Source organism: Ruditapes philippinarum, unplaced genomic scaffold, assembly GCF_026571515.1.
Source record: "Ruditapes philippinarum isolate M1 unplaced genomic scaffold, ASM2657151v2 ctg16794_1_1_1_1, whole genome shotgun sequence".
Lineage (NCBI taxonomy): Eukaryota > Metazoa > Mollusca > Bivalvia > Venerida > Veneridae > Ruditapes > Ruditapes philippinarum.
The window spans coordinates 1-20,224 of record NW_026856094.1 but is presented as its reverse complement, the minus strand read 5'-3'; the positions used below and the strand labels follow the sequence as shown (position 1 = coordinate 20,224).

The 20,224-nt window shown below is 31.1% G+C and overlaps 2 protein-coding genes across 2 annotated transcripts; both read right to left on the bottom strand.

The window, feature by feature from the left end:
- Positions 1-7: 7 nt before the first annotated feature.
- On the bottom strand, positions 8-1,185 carry LOC132745375 (uncharacterized). Its single transcript, XM_060734282.1, has 2 exons — positions 895-1,185; positions 8-296 (listed from the first exon to the last, which is right to left on the bottom strand). Exons 1-2 carry the CDS (start codon positions 1,075-1,077, stop codon positions 171-173), a joined length of 309 nt encoding a protein of 102 aa, XP_060590265.1. The 5' UTR covers positions 1,078-1,185; the 3' UTR covers positions 8-170.
- Positions 1,186-6,201: 5,016 nt separating this feature from the next.
- LOC132745376 (N-terminal kinase-like protein) lies at positions 6,202-19,893 on the bottom strand (the record flags this gene model as incomplete). Its single annotated transcript, XM_060734283.1, has 15 exons — positions 6,202-6,368; positions 7,684-7,879; positions 8,333-8,692; positions 11,904-12,130; positions 13,977-14,052; positions 14,387-14,575; positions 15,086-15,148; positions 15,908-16,000; positions 16,315-16,428; positions 16,617-16,724; positions 17,074-17,232; positions 17,693-17,848; positions 18,372-18,462; positions 18,740-18,966; positions 19,753-19,893. Coding segments are annotated over 15 exons (2,343 nt in total), but the record flags the coding sequence as incomplete, so codon positions are not given.
- Between the last annotated feature and the right edge of the window lie 331 nt (positions 19,894-20,224).

Genomic DNA, 20,224 nt, shown 5'->3' with positions numbered 1-20,224 from the left:
AACTATTATAATCATTATCAATAATAATAATAATAATAATAATAATAATAATAATAATAATAATAAATATTATTAAGGACAGACTAGTCTGACTGCCAGTTGATGGTATAGACTATCCATTATCTATTATTTGAAGAAAAAACATGAATACACTAGCAATTCAGAATATTTCATGAATGACTTACTAGTTGTAGAGTTTGTAGCTCAGATTTCTTTTTCACTCTGAATTTTTCAGAGGCTTTACGATTCTGTTCACGTCGTCTCTTAAGTTTAACAACCTCATCCGGTCTCAATTTCTAGAATAGTATAAAATTTCACCAACTTTAAAAGGTTTTCACTTTATATTCTTTTCGGGTACAGATTATACAGTATAGTATGAGTGCCTTAAAACATCCAGACCACGTTGATATCATATGGTGACATTGAGACTGACGTATTTTGTCCAGGTTACTTTTAGGTTTACTAACATCATATTTATGTATAGAACTGTTCTAATGGGTTTCGTTTATATACAGCACATACCATTTAAATAAATATACGTATATGTTACGACATGTTGATAGTGAATAATTATATTATTTAATGTCCGTCATTGTATTGGATTGTATTGTATTGAATTGTATTGTGTTGTATTGTGTTGAATTGGGATGTTGTAGCTATTTCGTGTCAGGTCAAGGGCTTATAAGCCTAAACCAGAGCTGTTGTTGTTCATATGTGGATTTTGAAATAAAGAATTTTTCTTCACATGTCGTTTTAGTATTGCATTTTATTTGCTATACATAATATTCGGATAGAATAGTTTGGTTAATATACATAGTAGAAACCGCAAATATAATACATATAAGATTATACATGTAGTATATAATATTGTATCACATAAATTGTTAAGCATACCCTATCTTTTTTGAATTCCTTATTAAACTCGACAACTAATTCATTCTTTCCTTCAGACAGACGCCGTGTCTGTATGTAATATTTGAGCTCTTCTTTCAATAACGGCGTTATTTTGCCTGTACTGTACGACTCCATCTCTGCAAGATGCAGTTTGGTCTCTTCTCGATTGTTATTTGTCCACATTTTACAATGTGACTAGCGTAAAAATTAACAAAAATAATCCTAAATTCAACTGGTAAATTCTGTATGTGTCAGCATTAATTAAACACACGTTCTCCCGCGTTTTCTCGTCCTGACGTTGTTGCATGTGTTATATTCAATTTTATGATGCGTATTCTTACCAGATAGACAGTGGAATGTTTTAATATTTCAATGTGTTATATTATGAAAAGAAACTGTTAAACAAGCTTAAAAAAATATTTTTTAAATCATCACAAAGAAACACATCCATTTTTTTATATAAATATACGTTAAAAACGCGTAAGCAATATAAATAGAGATGACGTTTATATTTAGTTCATCAAGGGAGGTTAGAATAAAATATGCGTCTATTAAAATTTGCAATGTGTTACCTTCCCCTTAGCTTGTCAAACATACTTTAATTTTGTAAGGCGAGAATAGATTTATTTTGGAGGAAGTTTCTCGATAGTACATACTAGTAACCTACCTACCGTAATCTGAGTTATCCCTGGGTTTCGGTATAGTGTTGTAGTTTACCAGTATGCTACTTTCACCAGAGTTTAACCATCACATCGTTCCTAGGCAGGCTGTCAAGCAGTTTACCAGTACAAGTGTCTTCACGTCCGCAAGAAAATAATAACTTCTGTACATGCTACAGTACGAATGACCGTAGAAAAGATTTCATAATCAATTACAGCAAAAGTTGCCTGCACCGTCCGGAAATCGAACACTGGTCTCTCGATGCGTAGTCCAAATCTCTACCTATTGAGCTAACCGGACGGTCCTTTATGTTCCTGTATTATACAGGTCTACAGGATTACACTTGTAATTGAAATGACTAATTACTAATTAAAACAAACATTTGGAGAAACACCTAGAGAGACCGTGGAGTATGCCTAGTCGTTAAACAGGAATCTCATATATTATAAAAGCGTGCCGTTGCACTAAAACAAGACTAACATAAATCGTGTCAGATTTTTAAGATAACACTACTGCATTGTGTGAAAATACTAGATAGGGTAGTGTGTTTCCCAGTCTACAGCACTTGGAGCAATCTTTTAATGATGTTTAATTAGTCTAGTAACTGTTCACATACGATCTTTTAAAATAATTTAAACAAGCTTGTCAAAAAAAAATCACAATACAAAGTATTTTCACAGTGCTAAATATGTATCAAGTATTTTTTTAATAGAAAATGGTTGTATATATGTAGTAAAAAGAATGGCTAAAATTGTCTTCTTTTTTATTTGAAACACGTATGTAATACAAGCTTACGGATTCTCTTTTAAAGTCACGGGGTAACGGTTATAAGAACATTAGCATAAGAAGTACATAAAACAAATGTAGCTTTTTTTCTATTTTATTTCATTTTCTTCATAAAACATATATCATGTTCCAGTGAAATATCACAATATGTGCTTTATACATGTATATACTTACAATAACCTCACCTTAAAACATTTGTCTTGATTTTTATGAAAGCTTTAAAACTGTTTTAATGAGTAATAATTAACTATATTTAACCTTGACTAAGGCACTAACTATCCAAAACGTTTAAATATGCAGAAATGTATTTTACTCAATCATTAAGAAGGTAGAAGATTTTTATATCCCTCACCCTTCTGCAGGTATATGAGATTTTTTTTAAATCCCCCACCCCTCCTGCAGGAATATGACATGTATGTAAGACTAAGATTGTTTCACCTTTTCAAACATTCAATTCACAATAATGGTTCACCTATGTTACAGTTCCAGATATAGCATATCTCAAACTGCAGCAGACACATTCATTACAGCATTTAGTGAAAGAAGAAAATGAGCATTAGATTATCAAACAAACAACAACTAGCCTCTATGTCACACTAACATTATAGTAAAGACTTCTTTTCAATTTTAAGTGAATACCCTAGTTGATGTGGTATCAGACATTACATTCAATACCTTTACCAGAGCACTTTTTAAGTTCACAAATGGATAAAATTCAATAAAAAATTATGCTAAAGTTATTGGTCTTGGATATTAACCATAATACAACAGTGAATACTTTTAGTAGTTCACTGAAAATAAAGTTACACAAAATACTTTAACAAGTAATCACCATGATATTAAATAGGATAGCTTTCCTTCAAATAGTCAAGCTATCAAATGATTATAAAAAAGAAATGTTTCACACAGTATCACAGGATTAATTCATAAAATGTTCTTAATCATATACTAGAACTAATAAAGTTTACTATAGTATTTTAAGATTTAAATCCTGATATGTAAGTTTAATAACAAAATGAAATTTCATCAAGAAATGTCTGTAAAACAAGAAAATGTATACCCAATCCCTACAAATAAAAAAAAAGATGTTACTGCTGTATAAAACAAGAGCTGTCCGTAAGACAGCGCGCTCGACTTTTTTATTGCTTGCCAATAAAAAAAGTTTTTGCAGTAAAAGGCAATACAAGAATCTCTGTATTTTTAAAGTGAACAATGGCCATGAGCAAATCCTTGACAGAGTTACCTTCTCTTGCGTACAGATGGGGGTAATGATGTGAAATAGCATTAAAAGTTTCAAAGCAATATCTCAAAGGGTTAAGGCAATAAGTGGATTTTACCCATATTCAATGTATTTTCTAAGTCAAAAAGGGGCATAATTCTGTCAAAAACCTTGACAGAGTTATGTCCTCTTGTCTGTTGATGAAGGTCGTGATGGTAAACAAGTATGGTCAGTTTCAAAGCAATACCTCCAATGGTTTTGAAAATAAGTGAGGTGGTACAAAAAACTTAACCAAGCTCAATACACTTTCTAAGTCAAAAAAGGGCCATAATTCTGTCAAAAACCTTGACAGAGTTATGTACTCTTGTCTGTAGATGGAGGTTATGATGGTGAACAAGTATGGTAAGTTTCAAAGCCATACTTGTAATACTTCTGAAATAAAGTGGGGTGGTACGAAAAACTTAACCAAGGTGTGACGCCAACGCCGACGCCGACGCCGGGGCGAGTAGGATAGCTCCCCTTTTCATAGAAAAGTCGAGCTAAAACTGAAGTAGTTTTAATGAAATTGTAGTTCTATGAACTGTTATACCTTTTATCACAAAATCTCACAAAATCTATCTGTTGTAGTTTTTTTCAGTAACAATAACATTATATATAGTGAATTTAATACACATATTAACACTACTTTACCATAATGGCAATCTTAACATTTTTGTCCACAAAAAGCATATTTTCTCTTTTCTTAATACATGTTTATTGTGTGTGTGATAAAATAAATATAACAAGAGCTGTCTGTAGGACAGCACGCTCGACTATTCTAAGTGCTTGATAGTAAAAGAGCCTTGATAATGTTAATTTTTTTAAGTTCACAAAAGGGCTATTTTTTTTTATAAATTCATGTTATAGGCCTGAGAGAGAGTCTAATTATACAGAATTGGCTTGACTATTCGGAAGGTAATGTCACAAGGGTTTTTTATTGAGTACAATAATACTAATTACCTATGAATACATAAATTTGACAGAAAAGGTACAAAAGCTTGTTATTAAGATGTTTTATCAAGTAAATCAACTGCTTTATCATTATGAATGCATAAAATTGTCCCAAAAAAGGCACAAACCCTTCAGTAATTATTGAGATAACAGCTTAAAAGCAAAACTTTACCATGAATTTCTAAGTTGAAAAAGGGGAGAAAAATCAGCCTAAATGCAAGATAGAATTATGGATCTTTGTCAGTGACCTACAATTATGACCCTAAATGCATATGTGAAGTTTTAAATAAATATCTTTAATAGTTATTGAGATATGTAAAACTTGCATGTAAACATTAACCAAGAGTCTAAGTAGAAAAGGGGATATGAATCAGCCTTAATGCAAGATAGAGTTATGGAACTTGGTCAGTGACATACAATTATGACCCTCCAATTATGACCCTAAGTGCATGTGTAAAGTTTCAAGTAAATATCTTTGAAGACCTTTAACCAAAATTTCTAAGTTTCAAAGGGGCAAATAATTCTGCAAATATTGCAGACAGAGTTATGCAATTTTGCAAACTGATGTACATTGTTACTATAAATAAGTATTTTAAATTTCAATTGAATATCACAAGCAATAATGAGATATTTGACTTTACAAAAAAACTTTAACCAAAATTTCTAAGTTCCAAAGGGGCATAATTCTGTCAATATGGTAGGCAGAGTTATCCAACTTGTCAATCTAATGTACATTGTTACTATAAATAAGTATTGTAAGTTTCAATTGAATATCTCAAGCAATAATTGAGATATTTGACTTTACAAAAAACTTTAACCAAAATTTCTAAGTTAAAAAGGGGCATAATTCTGTCAATATTGTAGGCAGAGTTATCCAACTTGTCAATCTGATGTACCTTGTTACTATAAATAAGTATTGTAAGTTTCAATTGAATATGTCAAGTAATAATTGAGATATTTGACTTTACAAAAAACTTTAACCAACGCAGACGCGGACGCCGGGGCGACTACAATAGCTCTCATATTCTTCGAATAGTCGAGCTAAAAATTTCAACATTGAACATAAATATTTGTAATGAATTGTATTGAACATCATATCTACTAATTCAAGATGAGTATCAATAAAGCAATCACCGATCAATAGAAAAAAATATTGATAAAAAGTTGAAGAGTGAAACCTTTAATCCTTTGTAAAATCCACAAGAAAAGAAATGCAAAGCAATTAAAAAGTGATATATAATACGACAGGAGTTTAAATTAAATATAAACTTAAATGAAATTAACTAGAATATTTACTAAATGATTATCTTGCAAGCTTAACACATTTAGTGTACGCAGAGTTAATATTATATCTCATAATGTATACCATAATTTTAGTTTAGACAGTCAACACATACATGCAGTGTCACATGCTTAATTTTAGCATCTGATATCATATCTTGAACTATTAACAGATTTATGTATCAAGTTGTTAAACCTTGACAACAAGGGACATTACTGGATACTAAGTTTATCTAATCTGCGAGCAGTTAAGATGTCACATAATACTGGAAGACTCACATTGTGATTTCTCTCCAACAAAAAACCTTAACCAAATCAATCAAATCCTTTCTTTACTTTATGACAACAATGTTTTTAAAGTCAAATTGACATTTCTACATAAATTAAATCACAATTCAATCAATTCCTAGTTTTTTGGCTCCTAGTTTCATTGCACCGCCCTTCCTGGCCTCGCGTTTCTGTGCCAACTCTTGCTGGCGTTGTAACCTTTTTTCCTCACGTTCTCTTTTCTTCCTTTCTGCTTCTGTTTCCCTAGAGGCTGTAAAAATAATTCAAAACCACCATGTACTGTTTACAATCTCAGAGAGTAGAAACTGGCAGGTTGACTCGGGTAAAAATGTCCTAGTTGTATTACTTTTTTTTCAAAATCAATTTTGGTGATGACCATGCATCTTATATTGTAACAGTTCATCCTAATCTCTGATATATAGAAGATGCATGAAAATAGATTGGTTCTTGTACAAAGACAAGGCACACTTGGTATGTAACAAGTCCAACTCACATATACTCTCAAACTAAGTAATGTGGACCCAAAAGCAAACTATGAAACACCCAAATTGTCTATTACTAGATGTGCCAGTTGTTACATATTATCAAAAGAATCCCTAACTTCGAACACATGTAATTATGCATCATCATGTCTCAAAGGAATATTTTCTTTAACTTTAAGCATAAAAACAATGAAAAACTATTCAGTATTGACCTTTGATCAGCAACTAAATAATGCTATCACAGCTTAAAATGTAAAGAGGCAAGATGTGTTTAGTTTATTGCACTGAACTGCTTAGATTTAATTAAACAAGAACATGGCAATGCCATGAAACCAGGTTTTCAATTATCACCATTGTAGATAAATATGTTGTATTTGAAATACAAATACAAGCAACAAACAATGTAGCTATGTGCAATGTAAAACATGAATAATGTAGGAGGAATTGCCACAGAGGAAGTGTTCATTCTGTATAAGGAAAAAAACAAAGGGCCATAATTAAATAAAAAATTATTCAATCACAAAACCCCGACAATATGCGCCAGGGCACTGGATGACAAAGCTACTGTGAAAGTTTGAACAAAATCCGTTGAGAAATGTAGGAGTTCAGCAAAGAAGAATTTTTTCACTATATATTCTGTATAAGGAAAAATAACAAAGGGCCATAATTAGGTCAAATATTATCCAATCACAAAACCCCAACAATATGCGCCAGGGCACTTGATAACAAAGCTTCTGTGAAAGTTTGGTCAAAATCTGTTGAGAAATGTAGGAGAAGTTGGGCACAGAAGAAATTATTCACTATATATTCTAAATAAGGAAAAAAAACAAAGGGCCATAATTAGGTCAAATATTATCCAATCACAAAACTCCGACAATATGCTCCAGGTCACTTGATGACAAAGCTTCTGTGAAAGTTTGGTCAAAATCCGTTGAAAAATGTAGGAGGAGTTGCGCACAGAAGAAATTGTTTACGCCCGCCCGCCGACATACCTCAATCTAATAACCAGTTTTTTCCTGGTTAACAATAATATTTTATAACAATTTAGAGGTTCTCTTTCCTATTTCCACATGCATTACATACCAGATAGATTGTCCCAGCTATCATCTTCCCAGCCACTTGCATCGCCCCACCCTGATTCTTCAGTGCCGCCTCCTTTGTCCTGCATACCAGACTGTGAACCAGTCACTTTCTGGTTGGAGGGCGTGGTCTCCCTGGAAGGTGTAGACCTTGAAGAGCTGCTACTTGATGTTGTTTGAGGTTTCTTTGATTTACTGACCTACAGTAGATAATTCATCATCTTCTGTTCATTATGATCAACACTTACAACACTAAATAACTTCAACAGATTTGTCCAGCCCTTTATCTGGACAAAGTCATTCATCAATTTTAGGAAAAATATCACATAAAATGAATTGAATGAACACCAAGTGATACATATATTAACCATATATCTTTTTCATTTGTGAACCCCAAGGTCCTCATTTCGTACATTAAGGTTGTGTTAATAAAAAAGCCTGAATAATGACATACAAACAATGTATTTAAGAACTGTCTTGTCTATGTCTTTCAGGATACTCGTCTTTACCTTTCATAAAATTTCACTATGTGGAACATTAAATAATCAAACAAAACTGTTCAAGTAAAATAAGATACTCTCCAACTTTGCCAAATTCATTTTTATGATAAAGAAACTCAAATTTTCAAAAGCTTGTTTATGAATTTTACTAACCTTAGAACCTGAATCTATCATAGAAAAGAAATCACCCCCTAGTGCATCACTTCCCGGGTTGCCCCAGTCATATGAACTTGCTGGTTTAACACTGCTGTCTTCTATAGGTGCAAACTCTTCTTCTATCCAACCGAAATCATCAGCTGGTGGGGCGGCCTTTTTGATGCCACCAAGTTTTAAAGCTCCTTTCACTGGTTTATTAGACACAGCACTAGCATTTTCAAATGTTGTCATATCATCATCTTCCCAACCCCAATCACTACCTGATTGTTTACTCTGTTTATGATTCACCTTTGATTCACTGTTTGTTTTATTAATTCCAAATGAATCTTGCACTCTGTTTATATTCCTAGCATTTGACTGTAATAGATAATTAAAATATCTACCTTCATATAAAGTACCAAATATAAATGCATAACAATTATATCTATTATTGCATCTCTGTGTAATCTAACAGTTTTATAACAGATCAAAATTAAGATAGAAATGAAGAAATACAACACGTTTTATAACAGGCACAGAACCTATGTTTTAACCACCTTAGAAAGAAAATATTTTCAAGAAGTTTTCATAATCAGAAATAAGATATGTATAAGCTTCACAGCTTTCAGCTAACTCCAACACAGACAGAAATGAAAACTTTAAACTGATTTTATTTATGTATTACAACCTCAAACAAACAGTAAGCATAAATACTATTGTGATACAGAGAAATATGGTTGTTAACTCTGTAGGTATCAAACCCATGAACCTTCCATTGAGAGATAAAAATGTGAAATGCTAGGCCACCACTAACATTTTGGATGTTTTTAAACAAATATCTATCACACAAAATACAATTACCATTACTTGTTTCATTTTATCACATACCCCTGCCGCTTTTCCGACTCTGTAAAGATGTACAGTAGTATTGCACAACCGTGCATATATTTTGACCTGACATAATTTGCATTAAACAAATATAGCACAAACACATACTGAATGTTAATGTTTCACTATAAGTGTGTCAATGTAACACCAACTCTACAATAGCATTACTATAGTCTGTCCCACCAAATTTGAATATTCCATTTTTTATTAAATATAATAGTAAAATAATTTAAATTAATGTCATATACTGTCGTATTTTAAATTCCTTTTAAGAGAAAAAGAGCAATAAAGTGATTTGATTAGATAGCTTTTCAATCAAGCGCGTATCTTAATACAGCAAGGCGTCGTATGGAAACGGGAACACCAGCTAGAAGACTAAAATAATGGTTCTTCGCTAATGTTTAATTTACATAGTTTTGTAGTTGTCTGAATTCTGTTCATTAGTATGTATCACGTCTATTTAAAAATAATTAAATTAACCAGGTCCGATGGGATACAAAAATATGTTACCTTTGTTATTTAGGGTGCGATGTTCGTGCGCTAAAACTTTTCGCAGGTTTTAACTTTCACAACAGAAAACCTTGCGTTAGAAATCGCCAACAAATACTACACTATCATGCAAATCTGACAAGAAATATACAGAAAGGGGAACTGATTCACTATATGTTCAGTATTGGTTTGCACAGTGTCTACTTTAACTAGCTTATTCGCTAATGAGAGAACACAGACTCGCGTGCGAGGAAAAATGTGAATAATAAGAATTTAATCATGCTTTCTAGTTTGAGCAACCAAACGTGGGCCTATACACTTTAAGCTCTTAAACACAGCTTTAATTTTCCGTCAAAATGTCCCGAAATACCGGCAGTGATTTGATATTATTAAGAATAAGTTTGAATTGGGGCATTCAATAAGGGACAATAAGTGTTTTTCTTTTTCTTTTTTTTTTGTAGTGTATGTTAATATGAAGGGGAGATCGAGTCAAAGAGAAACACAGAGTGATGTCCTCAATAATTTTAGCCTTCCTAAAATTTGAAAATGCTCAGTGAAAAAACAATAGCTCTATATTTTTCGCGGGAGAAAAAAATACCGCATATGGTATATTTTGTAGCTAAAAGAGTAGGAGTTACAGAAGTCTTGAATAACGAGATAATATGTAGGGAAATCATTTCTGAGAAATATATAAAATAGTTTAAAAACATGAAATCAAAACGAAGGTTATTATAATGTGAATTAATGGAAGAAGTATAGTACTGTCATAGATTCATGTCATTAAGTGTGTTTAAAATTATCTAAGTCAAATTTATATCAATGCTTAAAATTATCTGTATGAGGTTACATATGCCTAACGGATTATGAGACGGATTAACAGCTTAAAAAAAATCTGGATCATCATAAATAAGTGTAGGAGTCATGCCATTCAAGAGTTTCAAAGAAACAAAATTGGATCTATGGAACTGGATAGAAACTGGCAAGGAATATTCAGAATGAGAATTTGTCGTGACATTTATAAAGATCTATTTCGAAATTCATAAGGATTCTATTCAGCTTAAAAGTAAGTGCAATTTCTAAATCAACTCCATGTGACTCGGTGTTCTTGTTGCTTATTATTCATTTTTTTAAGTTTTTCATCATGCATTGCAACAAAACTGTTACATCTTGTAGATCCAGCTTTATAAAATGATCATGAAACGACCCCGAGAACATCATGTATATTTTAGAAACATGACACAAGCTTTCTCCCGTTCATCTTCAAATGAAGAGTACTTCGGCAATGGCTACAGAAAATAAACAACAGAGACTTGCCGTAGAGAAATGAAACTTTGCTTTTACAAGAAAAGTAGACACTTTAGAGAAAAATTCTAAAAAATCTCGGGGGTGACATTTTTTTAGTTTACAAAAAAGTTTTACTTTTTATTCAACGTCGTTTTGTCAATTCATACCAGGCAAATGTTCATTTCCATTTTTAATGGGACAGACTATAGACAAGTTTTATATAAGTCTACATTAAACTAATGTAAGATTCTTTATATTGCATTATTTGATTACTGCTATGTATGATTTCACAACTATTTGGATAACTGTAGATACAATTTATGACAACTGTATCATGAAGTCTATTCTTTCAATCAGTGTCTAGAGAGAGTATGTAAACCTGTGGTCACAAGTTCCAATTCAATGTTTGCAGGATTTTAAATGATGCATTCACGTCTTTCTGTTACAAACTTGAGATGCTTGTAAAAGTATGACATTTATGTTATTTTTTCATTAAAGCGGCATTCAGCTTTTATTTTCTCTGGAAAAACAATTCTGTGTTGTTTCAAATGAAGTATTTCAGTGTTTTCATCTTGTAAAAGTGCATCATATCATTGTGAGCTTTCTTCAAAACAATGTCTTGATAGTATTTTAATGTCAGTGACGTTTGTTTTTCTAAAAATAGAAGATTGGCAAACAAATCAGCTGCTTTACTAATTTAAATATTTAAATATACTGTAGTGCGGATCGGTAGATTAGAGATTTTGTTTATGTATTTTATCATCAGCAAATTTCATTTCCACCTTAATTCTTTTGATTTGAAAATTATATGAAATGATAAATCTAAACATAACATTTTTAATCTTAAGAAAAACTGCAGACCACTTTAAAAGAATCAATATTATTATATTACGTTACAACAGCATGTTACCATGGCAATAATACAAACCGATTGTGTAGTTGTCTCCTCTATAGAACCCCAATTATCATCATCATCATCCCAACCATCATCATTATCACCTCTATCATCATCATCATTATTATCATAGGATTGAGTATTACTGCGGGATACACTTTCATTCCTTGGTGCTGGAGTCTGTAAAAATACCAAGTAAAATATTTGAATAACACTTTCCTTTCTAATTCTCTGTAACCAACTTAACATTTCAAAAGAAACTGCAAGTATTCAAAATTAAGAAATTTAAAACCAAACCGTAACAAAATGTAAACTACCGTATGTAAATTTCAAACAAAAATTTTAATTCAAGTCATATTTTGGGGCCCAAATTTTAATTAAACCCCCCATAGAAGCAAACATATAGATTTTTGGCAAAAATATGCCCAAAATATGAATAGGAATGCAAAAAAAACAACTTTTTCCAAAGGTATAATCTAGCAGAGAGTTTTAAAATCGGGCTCCTTTTTTAAAAAAACTAGTCGGGTATATACACCCCCACAAAAATTTAAATTTAAAATCAAAAAAAATTTTGGGCAAAAATCTCAAAAATAAATTTCACCCCAGTAAACATTTTTCATCCCCCCAAACCCTCTTCAATTTGGGTTCTTCATCCTCATAAATTATCTTTATCTTGGGCCCCAAGCGGGTGATGTTTTTGGGAACTTTTCTACTTTAGATTCACGTGGGGGTTTTGAATCATCGGGGCTGAACTTTCATCTTTTGGTCCACCAAAAAAAATATAAAGTATTTTAAAAAATTAACAAAATTTTTTTAATCTTCCCTGCAGCTTTTTTTAAAAAAAGTACTTGAAATATTTTTTAAAAATAGCCCTGTTTTTCAATTTAAAACCCATACTTTTTTTTCCAAAATTTTTTAAAAGTGAAAAAAATTTTTTGTTTTCATTAAGCAATTATATTTTAAAGGGACCCTTTTTTGTTAATTTTTTCAAGATAATTTTTTTTAAAACACACAAAAATTTTTTTAAAAAGTCTTAAAACTAAATTTTCCCCTTTTCGTTTTTTTCCATTTAGTTAAACCCCCTTTTCTTATCTAGTGAAAATTCAATATTAAATTTTCACTTCATTGTAAACAAAAAACTACTCCCCTTTAAAATTTCTTGGTAGCTTTACAAATTAAACTTTAAAAAGGGGGTGTAAAACCCAAACCCTTTTGGGCCCTTTCCTCCCCCACCCACCCCAATTTTGTATTTTAACTGCCCCCTTTCCGGGGATAACCCACTTTCTTCTCAAAAAAAACCAACAAAAAAAATTAAAAATTGTTTTTAAATTTTTTTATAATAATACTTTTTATAAAAAATTTAATCTTCAGGTTTTGTTTAATGAAATTGTTTTCCTTACTTTGGGGGAAATTTTTTTTGAAAATATTGTCAAAGGGAAAAAAATATGTTACTCTACAATAAACTAATGTTTTTGGGATGTGCAGCTGATTTGGCTTTTATTTTTCCTTTATCACGCGTGTTAGATTCATTTTTTTAAATTTGGGCAATGCGTCTTTCTTGTTTTGGAAAAGGGTTAAAGGTTTTCTAATTCAACAGGATTTAAACCCCAGTTACTTACAAAGGGAGACAAATGATTAATTATTACTAGTTATATGCAATAATTTAAAACCATGTTGATGAAAACACTATCAATTTCTAATTGCTGAATTCTACCTTTCATATTTTAGTATTCTTATCAATTATACACACATTATCATAAACAGGGTCTCCAAGTCTATTTTTACAATATTCAAGCCTCACGTCAAATTTGTTTATTCTTTAGAATTATCGTTATAACTTAAAGGCAAGTTACATATCATTTTTGTGATTTGTAAAAATTACACACAAAATGTAGATATATGGTATTATAAGTTACCAATTTAATCAGTAATCAAATTGTATTAATTAATAAATGAACTTGAACTTATTAATATCATTTCTTAATAAGTCAATTTGATTACTTGCAGAACAGGGTTTAATCCTAACATCAATTTAGGTTTACAACAATCATTAACATAATACATTAACACTTCTTTCAAATATATACCAGCTTATAGTAAGCATACCTAGCTCTTGTAACATATCTGGATTTTCTGATAGTTTCTCTAACCTCTCTAGATAACTTTTTATAGTTTTGAAAGCCTGAAATAAAAATGTCATAACAGAATAATTGTGATTGTAGGGACAATATCTTTAAACATAAATAAATATAGTATAACTAATCAATATAACTATTGCATGCACTTTTACAATCCTAAGTTCATATTTTCTACCAAGCTATTTCAAATCTATGTATGATAGATAAAAAATAAATGAAAATTCATAACAGTATCATCTTTGACCAATATACAACATTCAAATAGACCATAAAAAGTTTCACAACTTTATTGGACAATTCAACATTTTCTTTAATATCTAAATAAGAAAAGTTCTTAGAATAAAGTGTAAATAAAAGTTATCATTAATATTATCACACCTGATCTCTGACAAGTTTCTCTGGGTCCATGGTCATCATACAGAGTGAGGGCATCAATTTCTGTGCTATATCTGCCATAGTGAATAAATGCTGGGTCACACCCATACCTATAATACCAGCTTGACGTGCTGGCGGGAACGGATCTTTAACAGCACGTAGAAATGCTGAACATAAAACACGCTGTCTTAACTGAAAAATATCATATAGTAACATATACATACTGTACTATATACCTTAGCATCCTTTACTTTTTTGGTGGGGTTTTACGTCACACCAACACAGTAAAAATCAAATGAAAACTTTCTAGCTTTACTGGTGGTACACCTTTGTGCATTATTTCAGGCACAAATGGTCACCAGAGAAGAAACAACAAAATTCCGTAAGCTAGCTGGATAGCTTACTCACATGAAAAAATTTGAAGCTTACCTTTTAACTGTAATAACCAACATGTTTGCAACAATCTATTTTAATAAGCTGTAGGTGATTTTTGGTCAGCGTCATACTTTAAAATAATAATGATAGAAACACACATTGACTTTGTCTTATCAAAAAAGCAAACCCTTGACTAATTTGATATTACAGATACAAATATGAAAGACAAATGAATGTGCCATTGACTTTTTTTTATCAAATTAACATAACCAAAGCAAAAAGATGAAATGAATGAAATCCAAGATAAACTGAAGAGATTTAACATACCTGAGGGTTCAGATAGGAACCAATTTTACCAAGACATACAGTTGTATTTGTTCTTATACCACCCTGTAAATATCAACAACTTCATACATTAAACTTATATATTCAAACAAAATTTTCATTTTCCCCAGTGTAATGCTGATTGGTTAACAGTATTGATGACATAATCAGCTAGTTACCTCACTTTAGCACTGCAGGTTAATTCTGGTATGATACAAATTACACATGCTATACACATGAAGGCTTGACCCATACCTATTATAACTGATAAAATTTTGGAACACATTCTTATTTCTTACTGCTACAGGTAAAATTGAAATAAAGAAGTACTGATAAACTCATAAAAATAAACAAACATGTCTCAATCAGGAGAGGATAGGTATCTATGCAATAACATGAGAAGTTCAGTTTGAGCTGTCCTATATTTGAACATTAACCATTTACCTATTGGAACTGAATATGATTAGCCTATGTCACCAGTACAGAGCCTTGACAGCCCCTGCACATCCATGCAGCCGGGCAAGTCTTTGTACTGTGAGAAGTTCAATTTTTTTTATTTTGATATTTAAATCTGTCACACTTCAAATGGACTGATCCAATTTCAACACTGGGTGAATCCATTTTTACAAATTTAGTCGTTTGAGGTTTTGTATTGTGTCATACACATTTTTATTGTAATTCAACCCCTTTATTTACTGACAACTGTAAAATTTTCTCCTGTAACACACTGTGCTGTGTTTCGTGTAGCCATGTCTTATTTGATCAAAAGTTATCTGCCGATTCAATTATGTTTACTATATCAAATATTGTACAAATTTAGTATACCTGATCATCTTTGGCTTGTAATCTGGCAAAATGTTTCATTAATTCTTCATTCAAATTTTTGTAGTTTAATTTCGGTGCTAAGTGTAACATAGCCTGAAAACCAAAAAAATTATAAAATACAGAACAAAAGAAACCTTAAATGATAATTTGAAACAAAGATACCATGTTTCCGTTTATATCTAAATAACACTTTATGTATTGGTAATTGTTAATTATTTGATTAAGACAAATTTCATCAAAGCGCAGTTTCTTATAATACTAAAAACATAGATAACCAATATAAAAACAAAAATGTTTACTTGAGACAAGTCCTCATAAGATAAAGCCTAAAAAGATCCTTGAAAATAGGGCATAAATAAAGGCATTAAATCTTAATACAATATATACTATAATACCAATATGATTACCTTTATTGTACTCTCCCTGACTACTGGGTTTGTATCCATAAAACCAGTTACAATACTCGGAAATATTTTATCATTCACAGTTCCTGCATGTAAATGTTCCACAAACATTTCAATCTGAAAAATAATAACACAAATCTTAATAATTGGTAAAATGTAACACTGAATGTTTCCTGTCAGTCTTAGTTTTATTTCTTTCTATAAAAATATGACTAAAGACTGTAGTTGTTAAGTTATTCATTTACATATATTATATTGTTTTAATGTTAAAAAATAATGAAGAACTGATTATATTAGACACTCACTTGCTGCAGGAGTTTCACCCTTGTATTTCTATCAGTAGATGAAAACAGTTTTACAACACAAGGTACAATCTTAGCTTGGTACTCCTCATGGTCAAGTAATCTTCCTACCTGTAATACATATATACCTGTATACTGTAATATCAGCAATAAAAATTATTTTACTTACCCAATTTGATATTTGAACTAGGTGAATATCCTCAACACTGCATGTAATAATTAAATAGTAAACATGAAAATTCAGTTAAGAATAATTTACGCAAAGAGTAACATACATTTATTTCTTGTGTTTAAAACAGCAATAATAAGGAGGATATCATAAGATCTTTTTCATAATATTTTTTGCAGTAAATCATATCCTTTATTCAACATTTGTAGCATTATACTACTACAGGTTATTTAAATTGTTTTTGTTGTTGATGTTTTTAAATTAGAAGTTTAAATAGAATATATAGTTTACCTTAAACAGTGGTGCTAGAACCATAGATCCACAGTTACCAAATTCATAGGCATGTAATAACTGAGGCAAAACTTTGTGTCTACTCAACTGGGTAGGGAATGAATCTATAGCTTCTGTAAGCTTTGCAAAAAAGCTTGATTTTTCTGATGGTTCTTTTATCTGGAAATTAACAATTATACATATCATTTATCAATTGAACTTTTTTTTACTATGAATCATAAAAATGACAACACAACTTCAAGAAATAAGTAAAATAATTTAATAATCATTTGAATCATGTTGTATGATTATATGTAGAAATCTTCTATTTTACATGTTTTTATAACTAATATACTTCAGTATGTGAATGACATTACTTTTAAGCTATGACATTCAATTTTAAAAACTCCAAATCTACATATTGGATTAATCTATAGAATTCCTTAATATATTTCTTAAAAACAACAAATTCCAAAACACCAGACAAAAATAATACAAACATCATATTTTCTTTTCAGATTACAAGAATTTGTTAATTAACAAATTCTAGGCCAACAGAGATACAAGTAACATGCCATAAAACATGAAATAACTTCCTGCCGACAAAGAATCTTTCTTGATACAGTAGTGTACATCTTACCTGGATTTCTTCAAGAAAGAGCATGGTTTTCACAAATGGGTTATTCATAAATCCTCCTTTTCTACAACAATCAGAGATAAACTTGGCAGGATTCGGACGGGAAGATGGATTAGCACTAACTAGTTCACAGTAGTTTGGCACCAGATTCTTGGGAATCTAAAAAAATAATTGAAATATTTTAGTACATGAAGAACGTACAAAATATTTATCAAAATAATCAAAATTTGCCATATGACCACTGACATGGGAAAACGGCCCTTAATGTCATTTACTTTTTTTTAACTGACATACTGAATTCTATAGAAATTCAATTCTATAGCTCTTGAAATAAACAACAAAAACTCTTGAAATTTGCTTATTGTTATCTATTGTTTTTATCTTTAATATTTCTCTGGTAATAAACCTTTTTATTTTTAACATCAATGCCAATAGTTATGTCTTTTGACATCATTTGTATAATGACATTAATGGTCCTTTTCTCATGCCGTCGTTCATATGCTGTGTCAATGTAGTGATCATGGTAAAGCGTATAGCTAAGTTATTTAAAACGTTAAAGGTCAAACAAATTGTTACATAAAGTTTATTAAAAAATCAATACCATTTTTCAACTTAAGCAATATAACAGCAGATTCAGTTAAAAATCCTACAATTAAATATAGCACAAAATTATTGTATTTACCTTTCCAAAAGCTTTCAGTGCAGATGTTCTTGGTAAAGGCCCATTGAAGACTTCCCATATCAAACAACCTAGACCCCACATATCTGATGACCTTAAAATATTAAAGTATAACAATGTAATATCCTACATCACTTACACAACTAAAATATCTTATCAGTTTCCTATATAAACCTTCAACAATAAAAGTTAAGAATACTGAATATCAATAAATATTGTACTTAACCAATATACTTAACCAATTAAGCTGGACATTTGTGTTCTGTGTTGCTAAAGTTACTTTATATTCATTTCTTTACTTATAATTTAACAAACCAATTATGCCTTCTGTTGTTTTGTTTGTTTGTTTCTCAACAACACTGTCACTTTACCATTTTTCTCCTTTTATTCCCCTCTTTAGATCTGACTTTTCCGGAGGGTCATATCTCTCTAGGAAAGGTAGTATTTTGACAGGTGGAACACTCTCGGCACCGGTAGCTGGGTACATATAGTCAACACCTGCAAGCTTCCATTCACCAGCTTGATCCACAAATATTGATGACATACACACATTGTTGTGTATTAAGTTACAGTCATTCACTAAAAATGACAATCCTTTCTGAAAACAAAGACATATATATGATGTGTTAATATTTTTATATATTCTATTTACTGTGATATTATGCTCATTATTTCATTGTTGTATTGGATTAGATATATTTTTCAAATGATAGACTATTCTAATTGAGATTAATTAATAATGGATAATTAGAAATGTTAAGAATAAAATATAAAACTGCCTAAATTATAAATAGACTGTCCAATCTTTTTACACATGAGTGTAACCGATATGTAAAGGTCATATTGTGAATTAACAGCTTAACCAATGGAGGGAAACCATCAGGCACCTCTCCATTCATTATATAAGACACAGGAGAGAACCTCAATACCTCCTTCCAAAACCAACTACAGAGGTAAGCTACCTAACAATAAAGAATCCAAAGTCCCAAAGAAGGATTCAAACATAAAATGGTAAAGGACACATGATTTGTAGTCAGCAACTTTTACCATTTAGCCACAGAGACTCCTAATCCATATTTGAGCCGCATCATGACAAAACCAACATAATGGGTTTGCGACCAGCATGGATCCAGACCAGCCTGGGCATCCGCGCAGTCTGATTAGGATCCATGCTGTTCGCTTACAAACCCTATTACAAGTAGAGAAACTGATAGCGAACAGCATGGATCCTGATCAGACTGCGCGGATGCGCAGGCTGGTCTGGATCCATGCTGGTCATAAAACCCACTATGTTGGTTTTGTCATGACACAGCTCATTTACAGCTAGATCATAAACAAATTTAGTAGAGTGATAGTATAGAGATAATTTTCAGATAATACATACAGTAACTTTATGAAGCCCCCATGATATAGAAAGTTGATTTTTCCTCTGTTCAGCATCATTGTTCTCTATGTATGTAGACAGTGGAGTTACTGGCTCAGTCGCTATATAAATCACTTTATCTGTCTGATAAAATAAACATATTCAAACAATTAATATCTTACTTTTTTAATAAACATCTTAGGACAAAAAACAACAAGACAAATAAATGACATCTACTGTCACTGTCAGTAAGGTTCCAGCATAATCATGCTTTCAACAAGTACAATTTTGAAATTTAGAAACACTAATGAAAACTCACAAGACCTTTCAGAAAATAAAAGTTGTGTCTATTATCTTTTTGTGCTAAATCTTAGATACCAAAAAAGTTCTTTTATCATGATCACACACAGTGATTGTACCAAACTTTTCAGACATGATCTTGGTAAATTTAATTGACAGGTTTTTTCTATGATTATACCAAAATCTATTGATA